Below are 21632 nucleotides of genomic sequence, written 5' to 3' on the forward strand. Positions count from 1 at the left end.
GCTACAGGTTCCAGGCCACACCTGAAAGGTGTGCTTGGTCCAGGATGCTGTCGCTCCAGCACTGTTCCGGTGGTAGTAACATTAACATACGTGGTGCGTAAACTCATCCTCCATGATCTCTCTCTCAGTGTCTGTGCCTCTCCCCAACATATGAGCTGGCGCTTCAAACAGGAAAAGTGATTGAGCAGATGGGCAGATTTCATCCAGAACTAAAGCTCGCTTATGCTGTTCGAGGCAATAAATGTGAGTATAAGGAATGGGGCCTAAATATCAGGCAGGAGGCAAGGCAGCTGGGTGTTTGGATTTTGAAGGTGTCACGATCATATTCAGCTTTTAAGGTCTGACCCTGTCACCCAGTTGTATTGCTTTTAGCACAGCTGTTGAAATCCTTGCTGATTTGTTAGCAGTCTTCTCAAGTCTTCCCTCTCCTGTAACCATTGCCATCCATCATGGAAATCAAGCTCATGCCTTGCACTTGCCTTGAAAGGGCTCTACCACGTAGCCATAAGCCCAGCCCCTGAGATACTCTCGATTCCACACCCAGCCTTAACAAATGGTAATTACTGAAGTTAGTTGGCCAGGGGAGTGGTGCATACCAGTAGTTCCAGCACTTGGGAGGCTGAGGCAGGAGGATCAGTTGAACCCAGGAATTGGAGACCATCTTGGACAACACAGCAAGACTACTTTCCAAAAAAAAAAAAAAAAGTTAGTTGCATTGTGGTTTCTTAACCTTATTGAACTTGTAGACTGTGTTACATTAAAATCTATTGGTCTCGCTTAGGCTTTGAATGTATCTCTTGTTCTAGAATGAGTTTCTGACATTATACCTTGGTCATTTTAGAAATACTGGCTTACTTAGTAATGTTGATCTTGAAAACATTGACACATCTCATACAGTATTAAAAATGCACGTGTTCGTATCATTACTAGGCTCGTCAGAGCTGTTTGCACACATGGGGAAACTTACTTTCAGTGGCACTTAGAAGTTTTCCAGAATTCTGATTTTTCTCTTGAAAGCTCAGATACTGTAATGGCAAAACAAGTACTGTCTGGAGAGGTGGCTTTGTTTGTTCATTTTCAAGAAAGTGTATATCAAATTTTCAACTTGAATAGCGATAGTTTGTCTATCAGATGACAAATAAAAATGCTAGTTCAGTTCACCTCACAATGAATGAGGGTTTCCCGAAGAAAATCATCATGCTCTGTCATGAAGCAAATGCACTTTATTCAGAAATTCTAAGGTTGAGTGTTTTTATCTGATATCTCAAACTGATGTGAAGTATGCCAGAAGCTTGTGACAACATTATCTTCTCTTCTAAATTGTTTTGTAATGTTTGTGTGAAAGGCTGCTACATTAGCTATATTTTATGTGTCATTCTTGAGAGGTTCAATTTTGAAAAGCGGTGAACCTTGAGGAACCAAAATGCTTTTAAATGTTAATTTATAACTTTTATAATGGATAGTAAGTTTCTAAAGAAAGACCATTTACCATCTTTCCAACACAGTGATTTTATTTTTAGAAATACTTGTTTTGGTGGGACTGGGGTTTGAACTTGCAAACTGGTGCTATACTGCTTCTACCACATCTCAGTCCATTTTGCCTTGGTTATTTTGGAGATGGGGGTCTCTTGAACTGTTTGCCAGGGCTGGTCTTGAACTTTGATTCCCCCCAATCTCAGTCTCGAAAGTAGCTAGGATTATAGGCATGAGCCACCAATGCCTAGCTTGAAGTTTTTAATACTGTTTAATATCTGGATATTTAATATTTAAATTTTATGTATTTTTTAGATTGTGAACACATTTACATGTTTTAAAGTTAAAAAGGGTCTGTTAGAAACCTTTCTTTCTCCCATGCCTCGAGCCACCTAATTCCCTTCCCTTGAAGTAACTAGCACTACCCTTTCCTGTGTTCTACCAGAGATACTCTTATTTGTTGACAGATAAGGGATATGTGTATATATGTGCACATGTGTATGAATGTGAGTACATGTACAGTGCGTGTTGACATGTGTTTACATATATTACATGCATCTTTTTTGCCCTTTTCCGTATACAAACTAACATTTTTATTTTTGATAATATATTTTGGCAGAAAATGGAGGTGCATGCTTGTAATGTAATCCAGAATTTGGGAGGCTGAGGTAGGAGGATTGTGAGTTTGAGGCCATCCTGGGCTACATAGCAACACCCTGGTCATCTCAAAAAAAAAAAAAAAAAAAGTGTTCGCGTGCTCATGTCCATGTGCACACATGCAGGTGGTTATTTCTTACTGGTTCCTAAACACTTTTCACACTTTTTTTTTGGTGCCATCCAGGGGTATATTGTATTTCACTAATCAGCTCTTCTGCTGTGTGCATATTCTTACAAGCATGGATATATCTGTAGAATTCATTTCTAATAGTGGAATTTTAGTCAGAGGGAAGTTTTAATCAGAGGGCATTGTAATTTTGATGAATGGTTGTTTCAGTTTCAACTCCATCTATAGTTAGAAGGTAATGCAATGTTTTTTCAATCAAAGTTCTTTGTACTTATGAAAATTAGTTAGACAATTAAATGTCTAGAGACCAGAAAATAGCAAAGAATCATGGATTCTAGAATCCTGGGACTCAAAACTACCAGCTTAGGGGGAACTCAGTGAACCATGCTTGAGTAGGTGCAAAGAAATAGACTAATGGTGAAGAGAAAGAGTTGTATGATGTTGAATTCTAAGAGGAAGTGCAGAAGCTATTGACATGTGCTGAGGGTCTGTGGTGTGGAATTTAGTCCTGACCACAAACCACTGAGACAGGAGTCATTTTACTCACTTCACAGTAGAATAAATCAAGGCTTGAGGGTATGTGTATGTGTTTTGATGTTTGGAATTAACATGTTCTACTAGTCCTGGAGGGATGGGCAGGGCTTTGATTCCAGAGCTGCCTTTGCCTTTGAAATACCCACAGAAAACATGTCATCTCCACAGTGGAAAGAGGTCAGAAGATCAGTGAGCAGATTGTCATCGGCACTCCTGGCACTGTCCTGGACTGGTGCTCCAAGCTCAAGTTCATTGACCCCAAGAAGATCAAGGTGTTTGTTCTGGATGAGGCGGACGTGATGATAGCTACTCAGGGCCACCAAGATCAGAGCATCCGCATCCAGAGGTAGGAGCTTGAGCCAGGGGGATCTTGACACACCTCCGCTTGCTTCTGTTGGGTTCTTCATTCTGCTACTTGCAGCAGCACTTGTTTGGTGGGCCATTTCCTCATCAGCACTGACGATGCTTCCAGCCTGGTTGAGAAAGGAGACCTGGGACCCTAAGCCAGCCCAGCACCACCCTGGCTCTGCTCCTCCTGCCCGAGGTGTTTTGCCCTCACCCCTTACAGCCTGCTGGGGCCATAGCCCACCCAAACAGGGGAGACTGAGCTTCTGTTCCTTGCGGTAAAAACCTGGAGGCTGAGCAAAGTTGCCTGGGCCTCGCCTTACAGGATGCTGCCCAGGAACTGCCAGATGCTGCTTTTCTCCGCCACCTTTGAAGACTCCGTGTGGAAGTTTGCGCAGAAAGTGGTCCCAGACCCCAATGTTATCAAACTGAAGCGTGAGGAGGAGACGTTGGACACCATCAAGCAATATTACGTCCTGTGCAGTAACAGAGACGAGAAGTTCCAGGCCTTGTGCAACCTGTATGGGGCCATCACCATCGCTCAAGCTATGATCTTCTGCCATGTGAGTAGCAGCTGCAGGCCGGCAGAGCCGCTCCACTCCTCTTGGGTGAGAAGGATCTAATCCCCCTGTCTGAAACTGTAAAGAAGGAAATGACAGTCCCCTATTCCTAGTCAGTTTCCTTGGGTTTTTGAGTTTCAAGTGAACTTTTTTCATCCCACTTTAAAGACTGCTTAAAAATAACGCCAAATTATGGGCTGTAGGTGTAGCTCAGTGGTAGACCACAGGGTCTGTGCACAGGGGCCCAATACCTTAAAAAAAATCCCAAATAATATCCAATTATATAATTTTTAATCATGAATGATACAGATTATTTAGAAATGAAGTTCTGCAGCTCAATTCATAGTCTTCCAAGATTTAAAGAGCAGTTATTTGATTCATCTAAACAAATCACATGGATAAAATTCTATATGAGAATTTTTAGCCTAACCCCAGAGTTTCAAGGTCCTTGTGTATTGTAATAGTGATAAGCCACATGTTTGTGGATATATATATATATATACATATATGTTTTTTAATAGGTCTCTTAATTTAAAACAATACTTTTCACTCCAGACCCGCAAAACAGCTAGTTGGCTGGCAGCAGAGCTCTCAAAAGAAGGCCACCAAGTGGCTCTGCTGAGTGGTGAAATGATGGTGGAGCAGAGGGCTGCTGTGATCGAGCGCTTCCGAGAGGGCAAAGAGAAGGTTCTTGTGACCACCAACGTGTGTGCCCGCGGTGAGCAGAGACTTTCCTGGTGTGCCAGGCTCAGGATCCTGGCCATGTTAGCAAGAGAATTTCTCATTTCCATGGTCTCAGGGCTTGGTAGGGACATTTCTTTGCAGCAGAGACTGGATTTCCCAAGTGACGGGAACTGATACACAATCCAGGAGGGCTGCCCTGGGGAAGGAGATGCACAGGCTCTGAGTGCTGGGAACCGAGCCTGCTTTTCCTGGAAACCACCGGGTATTCAGCTGTGTCTCCAGATGCTTGAGTCTAGAGACTTGCTTTCTGACTTCAGAGGGGTTTTTGGCAGTGCCAGAATCCTCTCCCCGGTTCTGCTACAGGCCTGTATGCGCCCTTTCTTGTGCCTACATCCAGAGCTGGCCTGTCCCAGGTCCCCCTCCCTCCACCTGAAGTGGGTATGGCTGACTGTGAGTGACTTTGTGTCCCACCCTGACTCCTCTGTCTCTCTCCTCCCCCTGCCACCGTGCAGGTATCGATGTCGAACAAGTGTCTGTCGTCATCAACTTCGATCTTCCTGTGGACAAGGACGGGAACCCAGACAATGAGACCTACCTCCACCGGATCGGGCGCACCGGCCGCTTTGGCAAGAGGGGCCTGGCTGTGAACATGATTGACAGCAAGCACAGCATGGACATCCTGAACAGAATCCAGGAGCATTTTAGTGAGTCCCTGGAGGTGCTCTGCCCAGCATCCTCTTTGTGGAGGGGAGAGGAAGGGAGGGTTTTCCTGTGGCCTTGAGAGAGGCCTGTGTCCCTGCTCACGCTCCCCTCCCTTCATCACCACCTGGACCTTTTCAGGAACTAGAATGGCAGTTTTCCCGAGGCCAGGCTGGGAGACAGGGCATTGACTGTCGGTGCCAGTGACCAGGGTCCTGTTGCCCCCTCCTCTGAAGACCTTCTTTTGTGGTTAGAGGAAGCATCACTGTGACCCAAAGTATGATGCGTGCCTTGGCAGGGAACTGTGTCCTTCCATATCCCTGCTGTGCTGGTCTAGGTGATTTCAACTGTGTCTCCTTAGTAACTCCACATTGGTCTCCCTTCAAATCTTTTTTTCCCCCAGATAAGAAGATAGAAAGACTGGACACAGATGATTTGGATGAGATTGAGAAAATAGCCAACTGAGAAGCTCCACCAGTCACTGGTGCCCACTCTCTGCGCTGCCCCTGCCCCTGCTCGGGACACTAGTGCTTTCATGGCATAGGCCTTGATGGTCACCTCAAAGACGAAGGCACGAGTAGAAAAACTACCTACCTCATTCAAAATTACGTCTGGACTGGACAAAAAGTTGTGCAAACAACAGGAGAAAATCAAAGGAAAATTTTGCATTTTGGTAAATAATCCCCCCTTCCCCACCCTGACCCTTTTTTAAACCACAGTTTGCCCAGTTTAGTCATCTGGTTGTCATTGGTGATCACAGGACACCTGCGTCCTCTGACTGTGGTGTTAGGACCTGCTTCCAGCCCTGAAGGGATGATAGAGGTAGAGGTGGTTGGTAGAGTTGGGGAAGACACGGTGTGGCCCCATCACCATGGATGTAGTGGAGGGATTGGGGCTGAGTCCCCTGTGCTGCCCTCCAACCCTACTGGATGCCCTGAGGCTGTCTTTATTCTCCTGAAATTCAGAGACATTCCAGGTCTCTTTTACCTGCTCTGGGACAGAAGCTGGCCCTCTTTCTCCCTGATTCGAATCCTGGCTACTTTTGTATTCTTCAGATTGGGGAAAGAAACTCGGAAGTCACAGCCTTGTGAGAGAGATTTGTCTGTCAGAGTGGTCACATCCTTCCAGGATCTAGGCCTGCCTTCCACCAGTCATATTAGCCACTCTGCACCTGGTACTCAGTTGTGGCAGCCAGGAGACACTGGGTGGTTTTCTCAACTGCCTGGTCCAGTTAGTTGGTTCTAATCCATGGGTCGTCATTTTGTGCCTAAAGCCAAGAAGCAGTTTGGAAAGGAAAAACTCTAATTATGCAGTTATCCATAATAGTGGACTTTATGGGTTACTTAATTCATACATTGTCCGTATGAATAAGGACGGATAAATTATAGGTATACACATCATTCATTATAAGAAATTTTAAAGTAATTATGAGAACGCTTTACTAATCATGATTTGGTATTTGTATTTTTCTGCTTATTAGACTAATATAAGCTCATTAAAAACGTGTGTCTGTATACTGCGAACATGTCCTCGGTGCCTCCCTTCCCAGAGTTCACCATTGCCACCAGCTTGCTGAACATTTCCCCATATCAAAAAATCAACCTGCTTTTACAAAAGTGTAGACATTCTCTTCATACTATCATGCAACCTGTTTTTTTGTTTGTTTTTTAACTTACTGGCTTATCTTGGACATGTTGACACGTCCAGCACGCACACACGTATCTCACTCTGGAAGATGGCTGCCACTGCAGCGTAGCGTTCATTTCAGTTGTTCCCCCAGTGATGGCCATCATGGTGAGTAAAGTACCTTTTCCTAGTCTTGGAGCCCTGGTCAGAATCACTCTAGGATATATTCCTGAAAGTAGAATTGTTTGGTCATGAAACAGGACCATTTAAAGCCAATTCATTGCCAATTTACGTCTGCCAAAAAGGTTTTTCCAATTTATGTTAATTGCAGTAATACAAAAATAATTTTATCCTCTTACCTGCTTGCCAACTTGGGCTGAAGGCCTTGGTTCAAGCAGTAAAGTGCCTGTTTAGCAAGTGCAAACCCCAGTACTGCCCAAAACAAAACACCTGCTTGCTACAAGGGGCCAGTGGCTCACACCTATAGTCTTAGCTACTTGGGAGGCTGACATTGGGAAAATCAAGGTTTGAAGCCACCATGGGCAGATAGTTCATGAGACCCATCTTCAAAATATCCAGAGCAAAATGGACTGGAGGTGTGACTCGAGCAGTAGAGTGCCTGCTTCGCAAGCACAAGGCCCTGAGTTCAAACACCAGCCCTGCCAGGCACTGGTGGCTCACACCTATAATCCTAGCTACTCAGGAGGAAGAAATCAGGAGGATCTTGGTTCAAAACCTGGGAAAATAGTTCATGAGACCCTATCTCAAAAAACCCTTCACAAAAATAGGACTGGTGGAGTGGCTCAAGATGAAGAAGATGAAAGCCGTGAGTTCAAGCCCCAGTACTGAAAAAAAAAAAAAAACCACTCCAGTCCTAAAACAAAAAAAAACCTGCTCGCCAGCTCTATATTACTAATTTTTAAAACTTTACCAGTCTAAGTAGGAAAATCAATATATGTCATTGCTTTTTTTTCTTTAGTGAGGCTTGGCAAATAAATACAATTATCCAATAAATTAATTTCTTTCTGGGAGCTGCCCATTCCTGGCTTACCATTTTATTGGATTTTTGGCAACCTTTGTATAGTAGGGAAATAAGACTTTGTCCTTAGTTGTAGATTTGTTTAATATATTATTGTACTGGGGGTACATTGTGACATTTACAAAAGTGTTTACAATATATATTAAATTCACCCCCTCCATCGTTCTCCTTTGTCCCCCCCATATTTGGTTTCTTAGTTTGTCTTTAGAAGCTCATTTTTTTAGTGCTACACAAAAGATTATTATTTTGCCATACTGGAAATCTTGAACCCAGGGCTGTGCATGCTAGGCAAGCACTGCACCACTTGAACTACACCCCAGTTCCCCCAGATTTTAATTTTAATGTTAGATGCCACTTTTTAAGAAATCTGGATTTTTAGATAGGTGCTAGTGTTTCACACCTGTAATTCTAGCTATTTGGGAGGCTAAAATTGGAAGGATTGAGGTTAGAGGCCAGCTTAAGCAAAGAGTTTGCAAGACCCCCATCTCCAAAATAACCAGAGAAAAATGGACTGGAGATGTGGCTCGAGTGGTAGAATAAGTGTGAAGTCCTGAATTCAAAACCCCAGTCCCACCAAAAAAAAAAAAAAACCTGAAAACTAAAATTCCAAAGGGCATGATGGGTCTGATGCTAAGAAAGTCTGCACAATAGATCAAAAGAGTTCACTGTAGGTAAAGTAAGTCTTACGGAATGGCCAGGTAAACGATATCTGGATTCTTAAAGAGAAAAGAAAATCCAATGCCCGTGGCTTTTTGTTTCGTCTCTTTTGGTTGAAACATACTAAGCATGTGCTTTACCATTGAGCCCCCACTTCAGTTTTTTGTTTTTTGTTTTTGGTGGGATTGGGATTTGAACTCAGGGTTTCACCCCACTTTTTCACTATAAAGAAAACAAAATTATGAAATAAACTTAGGCAAAAGCAGTAGTGTGTCCTTTCACAAGCGCCTGTTAAGTCATGGTAGCCTGACACTGACCAGGTTGGGTATTTACACCACAGGAATCAGCAAATGCTGTAAGTCAGTTCACCACGAAAAACCCAATGCAGATACAAATTTTAGAAGTGGGAAAGGTAGCCCTTGAAATAAGCACAATGGATGGAAGTCCTAGATTTTTAATCCTAATTGTACCCTTAAGGACAAGAATAAAACGTGTGGTGAAACATATCTGTAAACCCTAGGACTTGGGAGACTGAGGCAGGAGGAACTTGAGTTTGAGGCCAGCCTGGGCTACATAGTGAGCTGTCTCCAAAAACAAAAACTGGAGATGAATGTCAGTGGTAGAGCATTTGCCTAGCATGCGTGAGGCTCTGAATTTGGTCCCTAGCATCACACACGCACATAAAAATAAAAAAAAAGCCTTTCTTTCTGGACTTGGAGGTGTGGCCCAAGTGGTAAAGCAAGCGTGAATCCCTGAGTGTGTATCTGCCCGTCTACATACTCAGCCCGCTGGTTCCCGTCGTTAATTTGAGGTTATTAGCATGCCGCACTTACTACAATTAAGGAAGCAATGTTGACACACCGTACGTGGCTGTTAACCAAAGTCCGCAGGGTGCTCGACTCAGCTTCCCCTACAGCCCCTTCTCTGTTGGAGGATCCACGGTCCATGTGGTCGTCTTTGTCCTGCTCCTCTGGCAGTTTCTCACACTTGGCACTGGTGACTGTTAGGAAAACGCGGCACACCGCACACAAAGGAGGCTCAGGAGAGGTCTCTGTCCAGAAGTTTACTAAGCAGGCTGGCAGAGAGAAAATGGCGCAGCAGCTTCTCTCCGCGGGTCTGGCCTTAAGTAGCACTTGAGAGAGGTGGCAGGAGATAAGGGACAGTGGGGCTTTGTTCTGCAAGGGATGAGACAAACTGCTGAAGCAAGGTCTAGGGGCGGGCAAAGGAAGGTGGTGGGAGATGAGGAACGGGGCTTTGTTCTTCACGGGGAGAACGAGCTGCGGCTTGGGCTGCAGAAGGGGCAGTTCTTATCAGTGCCCCTGCCAGCGTTGTGTTGGTCAGGGATTTTGTAGTTTGTCTGATGTTCTCAAGATTAGGCTGTGGCTAGGAGTTACTGAGAGGAAGAAAAGGCCATGGGGGTTAAATATTTTCATCACATCAAAGATGCCCATCATGGGGTCGCGGGGGGCGGGGCTGGGGGCGTGGTCGGGCAGGGGGCGGGGCTGCGGCCCCGGCCGCGAGCACGCTAGCGGAGCGGAAGATGGCGGCGGTATCGCGGCTGCAGCGGGGCCGACTGGGGTTAAGGCGGGGGAGCCGCCGGCTCTGACCTCGCCCTGGCTCCGGTGCGTGCGGCTGCGGCTCGGCCCCTCGCCTCCTCGGAGGGGGCGGCGGCGGCGATGTCCTCGGTACTCTGGGACGGGCGGCTGGTGGCCCGCGCCATGCTCGGCGGCCTGTCGCAGACCCAGGGCCGGTGGCGGTGGCGGCGGCGACTTCGGGCTGGTGACGTCGGGCTGCGGCGTCGGCACGGACTTCCGTAAGGGCCTCCTCAAGAAGGGCGCGGGCCACGGGGACGACGCGTGCTTCGTGGCCCGGCACCGGCCCGCCGATGTGCTGGACGCCGCAGCCTGGCCGCAAGCTGCGGGATCCCGAGCCGAGCAGAGCGGACAGCAGCGTGAGCCACCGACAGCCCAGCCGCTTTCGTTCCCTCCCTGGATCCGTGACCAGATTGTCATCCTTTCCGGAGTCTCGTCGTGGGGAGGGAGGCTGCTGGCCTAGTGGAAAAAAAAAGAAAAAATTCTCAAAACTGATCTTGTCCATTTTGAGGTCATCTGGGGTGGCAGACATTCTCCTTTACCCAAAATAAAATGGCCGAACCTGCTGGGAGAGTGCTGCCAAGACAGTGTTGAGAATTGGGCACTGCCTTTTCCAGGCCACAGGTGCCTCCTAAGGCCTATTCCAGTTCCAGGTTTGGGGAGTGGGAGATGGGGAGAGCTTCAGAGAGGGCTAAAGAGAGCTCACAAGCAGTGAGAAACTTCATCTACTGTATGTCTTTGGAGACATGCCACGCCCTTCTATGCCATTAAAGCCCTTTTAGTAAATAAAGCATTTCCTTTGGAAAAAAAAAATCTGTCATCATTTGATGTTGACTTTGATCACCTGAGTGTCAGGTCTCTCCCCTGCAGAGTTTCTTTTCCCCCCATCCATACTGCACTCTGGAAGTCACTGTGTGCAGCCCACACCTAACTAGTGAGGTGTTAGGCTCTCCTTCCGAGGGTGGAGTAGTTAAATTATTTGCAATTCTGTTCTTTGTGTGTGTGTGTGATCTTGCTATGTTGCCTAGGCTAGTCCTCCTGTCTCAACCTCCCAAGTAGCTGGTACTACAGACTTGCACCACCATGTCCAGCAATTATTTAAAATTCTTCTGTGAGCCGGGTGCTGGGTGGCTCATGCCTGTAATCCTAGCCATTCAGGAAGCAGTGATCAGGAGGATCATGGTTCAAAACCAGCTCCAAGCCTATAGTTCGTGAGACCCTATCTCAAAAAAAACCACACACAAAAAAAGGGCTGTTGGAGTGGCTCAAGTGATAGAGAGCCTAGTAAGCATGAGGCCATGAGTTCAAACCCCAGTACTGCTAAAAATAAAAATAAAATTCTTTTGTGAGAGCTGGAGTTGGGGTTCAAGCAGTTTGCCTGCCTTGCAAGTGCAAAACCCTGAGTTCAAACCCCAGTACCACCACCAAAAATATTCTTCTGTGAGAGATGTGTCTCTTTTCCCTCACTGATGAACTTATCTAATCATGTATTTGTATTAGTATAGACTAGTGATATCAACCTTGATCACTCAGTTAAAGTAACTTGATAACTTTTAAAATACTTTAAGTATGCTAAGTCATAAAATTTTAATTATTTCCATGGATAGCAAAGACAGCTGAGCTTTCAGACTTTTCCCAGAAGTTGTCTCTGGTGTGTGCTCACTGGGGCCTCACAGGAACAGAGGTGTGGACACAACTCAGTGACTGGGCCAGCCATCCACATGGGCCAATGTCCTCCATTCAGCTATGGTTCTCTACCCACTTTATGACAAGTGATAGATATAAAAGAAATACTGCAGGGAGGCCTCCCAGTTTTTACTTCCTGTATCTGCTTAAATCGTTTTGTAATGAATATGTGCTATTTTGTTATTTAAAAGGAAGAAAAGACAATGTCATTTTGTAGCAAAGGTAGAATAGCATTCAGACCCCTGAGTGCAGGCACCTTATGTTCTTTCTACTTCACAAGCTTCCTCCCAGGAGAAGCCATCTGCCACAAGAGCCTGTACTATTCTCAGGAGCAGAAACAGTTGTTAGAGGAAAGATATTAATCCTATATTCTCAGGGGACCACGCTGGTCCTTGATACCTACTGTTCAGCAAGCTTGGGGGTGGAGTGAGGGGCAGAGGAACATCCTTTTGCATTTTTGTGGGTTGGTTGTTACCCAGGCATAAACCAACTGCAGAAGCTGTGTTTTTTCTAGGAGGGTAATGGACAAGAGCATTGGTTCCTAATTCAGTCAAAAAGGAATAATTTGTCACTTAGCATGTGCAAGCTTTTGGATTTGATCCCCACCCAGGGTTTGAACTTACAGACTCATGCTTATTAGGCTAGTGCTCTACTGCTTGAACTGAACTCCCAACCTGGAATCACTTGATTTTTGAAAATACAGTTTTGGGATTTGACTCTCCCCACCCAACCCCCAATACCTGCCAAGCAAGGAACAGTGTTTTCCTACCTAGCCAAACATGTCATAGGAAATAGAAGTTTCTTGCCTGCTGAATGGTAGCCTGCAGATGTTCCAAAGTTGGTTAAAATGTTTGCTTCCTTCCCTTCTCTTGGCACTCTGCCAGTGTACAAGTCAGGTGTGTGTCTCCCCACCCCACCCTAGACCATAAAGCCGGGGGCTTCTCTCCAAAGAGCTGTCTGAATTAGCTATGTTAGTGCATCCAAATATGGCACCTTGCCCAGAGGCAGACCACACACTGCCCTGACACACTGAGGCTCTGCTGTGAGACTGGTTTAGCCTCAAGGATACAAACTTCACAGAAGCCTGAGTCAACGTGTAGCTCACCAACTTTCCTTTCCCCTGCCCTTAAGATCAGAAATCCATCTTAGATGGAGCCACTGAGTGGCTATTATGGAGGTGTGACTTGTGTGAGGTGTAAACTTTGCTGTTTCAAGCCACTCAAAGTTTGGGGTTTGGGGGGTTGTTGTTACTGCACCATAACCTAGTTCATCTTAAGCACCTTCCACTCCAGGTGATGGCCAACTCTCTGTATACCACCCTAATGTCAATCCTGACCATTGATAAGCCCCAGTCATGTACACAAAACTGGCAAGCAATTTCCCCCAGTTGATCCACTATTTCAGCAAAGAGCATAGTCTTCCATTTCCAGACTTCAGAAGTCTCCACTGTGACAGAGAGTGGTGAAACAAACAACTGATGTTTGTGTGTGGGGAATCTGTGGAGACCAGGAAATCAAGGCAGAAAAAGGTGTTTGCTAAATACATGGTGAAATCTCACATGTCCCATAACCTCACTAAGGCTGTAGGAATGAAAAAGGTAAGCCAGGTGCCTTACCAGCTACCCAGGAGGCAGAGATCATGAGGATCATGGTTTGAGGTCAGCCCAGGCAAATAGTTTGTGAGACCTTATCTGGAAAAATCCCATCACACAAAAGGGCTGGTGGAGTGCCTTAATCAGTAAGAGTTCATGCCTAGCAAGTGTGAGGCTCTTAGCTCAAACCCCAGTACTGCCAAAAAAAAAAAAAAAAAAGGTATAAACTCATACAAGCAGATAGGGATAATTATAGCCATAGATTAGGAATTTAACAAAATGTTTAGAACACAATGTTTTTCCCTTTCAATAAGGGGAACCAGAAAGCATGGGAAAAAAAAAATCCCAATCTAAAAAACCAACTAAAGCTGTAGATACATATATAGAATATATCAAAAAGCTACCACTATGGGGGTTTTATTTTTTACATTTTGTTCTGTGATCCATTTGGCATTTATTTTGGTAAGTGAATTTAAGGATCTAACTTTATCTGGGTCTAACTTTGTCTTTTCCCAATGGCTATTCAGTTACCCACTGAAATTTAAGCATCCATCTTTTCCCTAATGATATGCAAGACTGACAGAGGAACTCTGCCTCTAGCAGTTCTCCAAAATGAAGTGTAGCACAGCACTCACGGCACTTGCAACAAGCTGTGGGCACTTTGTGGTGTGGTGGGAGTAGGCTGCAGACACAGCAGAACCATGCCAAAGCCAGGAAAACTGGGGATGACCTCACCACGGGAAGATGAGGATGGTCCAGCGTGGGACATGCCCAAATGCACCGAGCCTTTAATGGAGACCCTGCATTTATGGGACAGGCCAGAGTGGCTTTATGACAGCCAGTGCAGAAAGTTCCTGCCAGAAATTCTTTTCAACTAATTCCTCCTTTGGAGAAATCTGGAGGACAAGTTTATTTTTAACCAAAATACTTGCAGTCTCTCAGATTTAAGTGTCTTGGGGTGGACAGAGAGCAGTCTTCAAAACCAGGCTCCTTCTGTGTAAGGGAAGGGTGTAGGAAATTGTCGTTATCCATCCATGTCTTCCCAAACTCCTTAGCCATCACTTGGTCACAGCTCCCCATTCTCTCTGTGATTGTATAGATTTCAGAACAGACAAATGATTGTAGATTGTTGTTCTTTTAATTCAGAAAGAGAAAGGGAAGGAAATAAAAAATGTTTAAATAACTATTGAAGAAAAAGAGATCTGGGCTGGGTGCTGGGACCTACCTCTTCCTGGATGGTGATTAATGGTTTAAACAAAACAGATAGAAAAAGAATCAAAAAAGAAATAAATTATTCTGCTCAATACTGTTTGGCATAATTGCATTATTTTTCATCTTCTGAACACTCAAAACAGCCTCTTGCAGAAGCAGAGATGAGACTGGCAAGAATAGAACAGCTGGTGCCTTGACTCTCCAAATAGGGAACCCTGAGAAAGGGGTTCTACCACAGTCCCTCCCATTCCGCCCCATTTTCTACCCTGCCTACTCTTGGAACTGGGAAGGAAAAAGACTCAAGCTAACTTACCAATATATTAATTTTCAGGGGTGCTCAGTGATCCACCCCCACCCTCCTCTAACCCTCTCCCCTATGGGTGACTGTCCCACAACCAGCTGCAGCAACCAGGAGACTGCTTGGTGGTGTCAACTCACTAAGAGCAGTATTTGAGTCATCACTATTGGGAAGGAGGATCCTTCCCATGGTTTGAGAGCTTCACAGAAGCCCCTTCTCCCCGCTAAACTTCCCCAATCTAGAAGGTTAGAATACCATAAGCAGCTTCCTCTAGGGACTTGGTTGGGTCCAGTCACACAAGTAGCTTCCAGTTGTAATCCCTGGTTGTTGACTTCCCAAACCTTCTGGAGCTGGAAAGGAAAGAGGGTTGGAAGGAGGAAGGAGGTGAGCAGAGTAGGGGTGTGGAGAGACGAGGGGAGGCATGCCGGGCAGCCACAATTCTGCTACTCCCCAGCAAGGCTCAGGGCTACCTGCATGGCCTGCTTAGAATTGTGACGGAATCTTGTGGTTGACAGCTTTCACAGTAACTAAAGTATGAGCCCAAAGCAAATTCCACCCCCAAGCAAGAGGATGAAGGAAAAAAACGTGCATGCACAGGCGGTTGGGCTCTCCTCTTTAGCCTGCTTTCCAACCTCTCTTGCCCTAGGGCCAGCTAAAGAGGGGTGTGTATAAGTGAGTGAGTGTGTGTGTGTGTGTGTGTGTGTGTGTGTGTGTGTGTGTGTGTGTAGGGGAGAGGGAGGGAGAGAAGGAGAGAGAGAGAGAGAGACAGGAGAGAGGGGGAAGGGGGAAGAGGGAGAAAGGGGAAGGGAAGGGAGGGTGAGGGAGAGGAAGAGGGAGAGAAAGGAGACAGAAACAAATAGGGCCCCAATCCCAGGACAAGTTTCCTGATTTTTTCCAAGAGCAACTCGTAGGATGGTGAGGAGGCCCAGGGCCTGAGAGACACTAAAAAGGTTGTGGGTGAATAGTAGGGACGAGGGCATAGTGAGAGAAGCACCTTACATGTGAAGTGACAGGGCTTCCTGGTCCCCTGCCCTGTTCCTGACACCTCTGTTACAGAGTTAGACCCTAGGCAAGTCTACCCCTCAGCATGGGGTGAATACAATTCCCTAGTTTCTGGTGAGACACGAAATGCCCTGGTCAGAGAGGCCATTGCAAAGGGAGGCGGGAAGCAGGAGGTCCCATTTGCCCTCTGGATTTTCACCATGACCGCCTTTCTTTGGTGGGTTTGCACTCACTCATCTGGGCCTGATGGAGAAAGGAAATGTGCAGTCTAAAATGCTCTCGGATTTGGGGACACCAGCTTTTCTCCTGGGGTGAGGCGCACTGTCTCTCGTCCACAGCCTCGGTGGACGCCTCCCTGACCCCCACCCCCACCCCCACTCCGACAGGCCATCCTGGCGGTCCAGGTAGCACCCAAGGCCGCCACCCAACCCTGACCCTTCCCTGGCACTTCCTTCTTGGTGCCTCTAGTGGAGTCAGGCCGGCCAGCGACTAAGACGCTCCTCCTCTCGGGCCTGAGAAAAGTACTCAAGCGAGGCCCTAAGCAGCCTCAACTTCTTAAAAAGCGGAAAACAAAATCCTATCCAAAAGCAGAAGGGAAGGGGATTGAGGGGCCGCTGGCCCGCCTCCGAAGGCCATTGATTGGAGGAGACGGCCAGCACCGGAAGTTCTCGAGTCGCAGCATTGGCTGAGAGAAACAAGCTCCGCCCGACTACAGCGCTGATTGGTGCCGGGCCCGAACCGACCCACAGGGTCTCGTGATTGACAGACAGCAGGCACTCGCTGGACTACAGCTTGACTGGTCCAGACGTTGTCCTGGCGTCGCTCATGATTGCCTGGTGACGCCCAGAGCCGAAGCGCGTCCCCGCGCCTCGCGGCTGGGCAGAAAGGGTCGCGGCCAGGCCCTAGTCAGTTGCCCCGGTAGACCTCGATTTTGCTGGCCTTGGCCAGCATGTCGATGATGTGAGCCTCGAAGTCCGCATCGTGCACACCGGTCTTCCGAAACTCGCCCGCGTACCGGTTATTCTCCCAGTAGTGGTGCCAGTTGCCTCGGCTGTCGGCCCCGAACCCATATACGTTCACCTGCGGAGGACAGCGTAGGGTCACCGCGCGTCGGGGAGGACAAGGGAGCATCACCGGAGACAGCAGCCTGGAAGGCTGGCAGCTTACCACTTCACAAGCGGGGGACACTGTTCCCTTTTCAGTTCTCCTGCACAACCCCCCTTCCTTTTTAGAAAAAACTTAAATAGCGAGGTTTTATTTGAAAGCTGATCACATATCCAATATCGTAATAGTGAATTTACTGGCAAAAGTTGGCAAAATGGGTGTGGCCGGGTTTGAGCAGATGCCCACTGTACCACTGGCCCACTAAAGAAATGCAGTTCTTTGGATGACTAACCTGTATTTTAAATTAAACCAAAACCAGGATCTGGGAATCTGGCTGTGTAACCCAGGCCAGCCTCCAACCGAAAAAACTTCTTGTCTCCATCTCCCAAATGCTGGGATTAAAGACAGCAGTGTCCTCTCCTCCATCCCCCACCCCCTTGCACTTTTAACACAGAGTAGGCCTGAGGCTGCAGGCTGTTTGCAGTTACATTTCATTCTGTTTGTTGATGGTTACCCTTCCTTTATGGCAAGTAACCTATTACTGTGTAGTTCAGGCTGGCCTTAAACTCTTGGGGCAGGTGTTCCCCTGGCCTCCCCAGTAGCTTGGGATTACAGGTGCCACAGTGGCTGGCCATAAATTTAATTTTTCAATGAAGTGGTTTTAGATTTGATAAAATCATCAAAGTAACAATGTTTCAAAAATGCAAATTTAGCTGCTTCCCTGCTCTACTGATTATTTCACCTTGGGACTGAGGTCTACTACCTACCTCATCACACACATGCAGGGCAAAAAAGAGCACTAGCATCCCTGTGGAAGGGTACCGCCCATGATGCTCTGTCCACCTGTCGTGAATGTACTTGAAGAATGCTGGGTTATAGATTTGAACCTGGGAGGAGAAAAAGGTAACAGACACATGAGGAATTTGAGGGCCCAGAGACTCAGGCTAGGTTCTGTGCAGCTTCTATAAGTTCTTAAGTGCTTGTCAGCAGTACAGAATGTGGGTGCTACTTGGCTCCTGTGGTCAATGGTAGGCTCAGGCATACCAGCAGATGGGGATTCTGAAGGTGCTGGGAGGGCACTCCTGAGCTATGGGACTGAGTACACTATGAGTGAGGTCATCACTGTTTCAACAGAGATGGGGACCAAAAAGGGGGAAGTGGTGGGGAACTTACCTTTTCTTTGTCTACTCGAAGGAAGGACTTCACTGGGGCATAGGTGCTGTAAGCAGATAAAAAGATAACATTTCAGATGGTCCATGGGATCTAGAGATGCCTCTCTTCCCTCTCAAGACAGAATGATGGCAGCCTCACAACTTCCAGACTGATCTGCTTCCAGACTGCTCCCCATTGCACAGTCATCACTGTAGTACCTTGATCAGAACCTTTCAGTGGCTCCCATATCATTCAGGATAAAACAGGGATGTTTTAGACAAGTCCTACCTAGGGACCACCATAATCAGCCCCAACCCTTCTTCCCCTTGTCTTCTGAGAACTTTGTAGTTGGATTAGCTGAACACCTCAAATCCACATTTGTGTGCATACCTCTGCTCAGAATGACTCTCTCTTTACTGCCCTCAGGCTTCACCTGAACCTCACTTCCCTCTTTACCAGTCATGGCTTCTGTAACCTACACTGCCTTTTCTGAGGTATGTAACTTCAAGTCCACAGCACTGAACTTAGCCCTCCAGCCTCCCAAATGTAAGATAATGAACATCCTAAAATCAGGAAACTATAACTTATTTTTTCTTTTAAAAAATTAGGGCTTTTTTGGCAGTACTGGGGTTTGAACTCAGGGCCTCATGTTTGCTGGCTCCATCTCCAAAATAATCACAGCAAAATGGACTGGAGATGTGTCTCAAGCAGTAGAGAGCACCTGCTTTGCAAGTGTGAAGCCCTGAGTTCAAACCTCAGTCCCACCAAAAAAAAAAAAACACCTCAGTAAATTGGATTTCCCATGGTTCCCAGCTATGGTGGGACAGCTAGGCAGAGCTCCCACAGTCAGGAGCTAATTCTGGAGGAAACCAAAACCAGACTGTCCTTTCTTTACTTTTTCACCTCTAGTATACTGGATGGCACCATGCAGGAAGTGACACAGAACAAGCTGTGTGCTTAGCCAATCCATCATTTTAGGCCCTCCCTCCTCACTAGCCTTTTTTGGACAAAATATTCAATTGAAGGAATTCTGTAACCCAGACCCCAGGGAGATGTTTCACAGGTAGTGCTATCACCCATATTCTATTCTTAGCCAGCAAAGAGGCTCACAATCGGATCTGCCCCGTAGACAGGGCACTGGCAATCCACAGTAGGTCCAGGGCCTTGAAGGGCACCAACACAAAGCTAACATTGGCAGGCAGATTCTTGGCACTCTCAGGGTACATGAAATGGTGGGTGGTTCGGCTGCCAACATCCCGCTCAAAGCCCACAGTTGGTGCCTGATTCATCCTGCAGAAAAAAAGAGGGTGACATGAGAAGAAACTGCCATGGAAACTGGTACAAGATATTTAGAGGACAATTTGGTGCTGTCCATCAAAAATGCAAATGGTTGACACAGCAACTCCAATTCTGTAAATATATCTTATAAAAATGGTTGCATAGGTGTGCAAAGACTTACAAGGCTATTCAATTAATCAAAGAACTGGTTAAAAATACATTTTGCACATCCATATAATGAAATACTATATTGCCATCAGAATAAATGAAGTAAATTTATATGTGCTGGTAAAAAATAAATCCAAGAGCTACTTGGTAAAAGAACCAAGCAGTGTGAGGTATCCCACTTCTTTTAATACATGTCTTCAGTAACAAATATGTATGGCATGAGGAAATTCCAACACAGAAAGGAAAATTTTGGCAGTATTGGAGTTTGAACTCAGGGTTTCATGCTTGAGAGGCAGGCACTCTACCACCTGAGCCATGACTCCAGTCTCAGACAGGAAAATTTTAAAAGATACTGGGCACTGAGGCATCCTAGCTACTCGGAAGGCAGAGATCATGGTTCAAAACCAGCCCTGGGCAAAAAGTTCGTGAGACCTTATCTCAAAAATAACCAACTCAAAAGGGCTGGCAGAGTGGCTCAAGCAGTAGAGCACCTGGCTAGCAAGGGTAAGGCCCTGAGTTCAAAAAAACAAAACAAAACATATTTTGGGAACTGGAGATATAGCTTAGTTGTAGAACACTTGTCTAGCATGCACAAGGCTCTGGTGTAATCCCAGCACCAAAACCAAACAACTTGGGCTGGTGGAAAGGCTCAAGTGGTAGTATGCTTGCCAAGCAAGAGTGAGGCCCTGAGTTCAAACCACAGTACAGCCAAAAAAACCAAACAACAACAACAACAGGGCTGGAGATGTGGCTCAAGTTGTAAGAGCACCTGCTTTGCAAGCATGAAGCCCTGAGTTCAAACTCCAGTCCTACCAAAATAAAAATTGAAAATTAAACAATTAACAAAAAACCCAAACACTCCAAAAATGAGTGTAGCCTTCCTATGGCCCAGGATATAATAAGGAGGCATTCCTTCCTTCCTTTCAATGTAGTGTGTACAAAATACAGGATAACTATAACCAAGGCTCCCTTTTTTGGTGAACATCTTACATGATAGGTAAACTAGCTATAAACACACACCTGTTGGTCTGATCTTCTGCTATGACTCTTTATGAAGACATTCCTGTCTCCTGAGAACACTTCAACTGCCAAGGCAGAGTGACCATAACCTGGTCCTCCACTGGGACACTGGAACCTGGGAGGGGAAGGAGCAGTTTCTTCCATCTTTGTTGCCAACTCTCTAAAACCGGTACAATTGCTTCCTGTCCTTAAAGTGGGCAGCACCATTAGCTGGGCTGGCTGCAGACTCGCTGTGCTGCAGAAGTTCCCATGTTATCTTCCTCCCACTCCTCATTCAATGATGGGCCCAAGCAGACCAGGGCTGCACTGTCCAGGATGCCCCCACATCTGCCAGTCATATCACTGTGGCTCCTGCCTCTCTTTCCCTTGGGAGATTGCAGAATGCCTTGGTGTGGGAGGCCATAAAATATGAATAGTGAGTAGGGCCTGGGGTACATGCCTATAATCTCAGCACTCAGGAGGAAGCAGCAGGAGGACTGCCAGTGTGAGGCCAGACTGGGTCACATAGCAAGAATATCTGAAAAATAAATAAGTAAAACTTGGAATCTTTGCTCCCATTTCCTGCATGGGGAACAGGAAATGTTTCTCTCTTTTTCTCTCCCCTGGCCCTTGTCTATACTTTATCTCGTTATACTAAAATAAATCCTTGCTAAAATGTCAAAAAAAATTAAAGCTTAGCTAATGAGTTTTTGTCTCTACTTCTGTTCTAGGTTCAATCAGATACCTAGAATCTTCCTTATAGAACCTACAGTGCTACATGCCCATAATAGGGCTCTAGATCCTGCCTTCCTACCCCAGAGATCTATGGTGTTAGAGGAATTGCCTCTCTGCTCTCCTGGGTACAGATACTGTCTCCTAGAGTAGCCAAGAAGTATTTTCCTTCCAGTGAGTAATGCTTAGCAGCTTAAGGGCTGCTGGAGCTCCACACAAAGGAACTGGTATCCTGCGGTCAGCACAGCCAGTCTGTGCCTGCCTTCTGCCAAGTCACCCAGGCTCTGTGGGGACAGAAGGTTGGTGAGTAGCTGTAACAGGGGATGGTGTCAAAGCTGGTAGGAATGGAAAGGGTCAAGCAGGAGGTGGAAGAGTTGGGTTGTTGACATTAGGCTGGACAGGAGCTACGGTCCTCAC

The 21632-nt window shown here is 46.4% G+C and overlaps 3 protein-coding genes across 12 annotated transcripts in view; 1 reads left to right on the plus strand and 2 right to left on the minus strand.

The window, feature by feature from the left end:
* LOC109684984 (ATP-dependent RNA helicase DDX19A) overlaps positions 1-6602 on the plus strand; it is a 20763-nt gene extending 14161 nt beyond the window's left edge. For both annotated transcript variants that reach the window (XM_020161626.2, XM_020161627.2), the window contains 6 exons: positions 129-243; positions 2960-3137; positions 3462-3699; positions 4252-4414; positions 4893-5084; positions 5483-6602. In XM_020161626.2, the coding sequence (XP_020017215.1) occupies positions 129-243; positions 2960-3137; positions 3462-3699; positions 4252-4414; positions 4893-5084; positions 5483-5544 (948 nt within the window). In that variant the 3' untranslated portion in view covers positions 5545-6602. The remainder of the gene's footprint in view (positions 1-128; positions 244-2959; positions 3138-3461; positions 3700-4251; positions 4415-4892; positions 5085-5482) is intronic.
* On the minus strand, positions 5799-15309 carry LOC109684985 (uncharacterized). Of its 3 annotated transcripts, XM_074055691.1 has the most exons (5): positions 15036-15309; positions 13295-14355; positions 9235-10452; positions 6756-6934; positions 5799-6346 (listed from the first exon to the last, which is right to left on the minus strand). In XM_074055691.1, exons 2-3 carry the CDS (start codon positions 13326-13328, stop codon positions 9839-9841), a joined length of 648 nt encoding a protein of 215 aa, XP_073911792.1. In that variant the 5' UTR covers positions 13329-14355; positions 15036-15309; the 3' UTR covers positions 5799-6346; positions 6756-6934; positions 9235-9838. The 3 variants fall into 3 exon arrangements, with proteins under 3 accessions (XP_073911792.1, XP_073911789.1, XP_073911791.1); XM_074055688.1 differs by lacking the exon at positions 13295-14355; XM_074055690.1 differs by lacking the exons at positions 13295-14355; positions 15036-15309 and adding an exon at positions 12083-13288.
* Positions 15310-15452: 143 nt separating this feature from the next.
* Positions 15453-21632, minus strand: part of St3gal2 (ST3 beta-galactoside alpha-2,3-sialyltransferase 2) — a 50604-nt gene continuing 44424 nt past the window's right edge. For all 7 annotated transcript variants that reach the window (XM_020161638.2, XM_074055683.1, XM_074055686.1 and 4 more), the window contains 4 exons: positions 19149-19328; positions 18060-18105; positions 17654-17773; positions 15453-16862 (listed from right to left, as the gene is read on the minus strand). In XM_020161638.2, coding sequence (XP_020017227.1) covers positions 16689-16862; positions 17654-17773; positions 18060-18105; positions 19149-19328 — 520 coding nt within the window. In that variant the 3' untranslated portion in view covers positions 15453-16688. The remainder of the gene's footprint in view (positions 16863-17653; positions 17774-18059; positions 18106-19148; positions 19329-21632) is intronic.

The sequence above is a fragment of the Castor canadensis genome, chromosome 15 (assembly GCF_047511655.1).
Source record: "Castor canadensis chromosome 15, mCasCan1.hap1v2, whole genome shotgun sequence".
Lineage (NCBI taxonomy): Eukaryota > Metazoa > Chordata > Mammalia > Rodentia > Castoridae > Castor > Castor canadensis.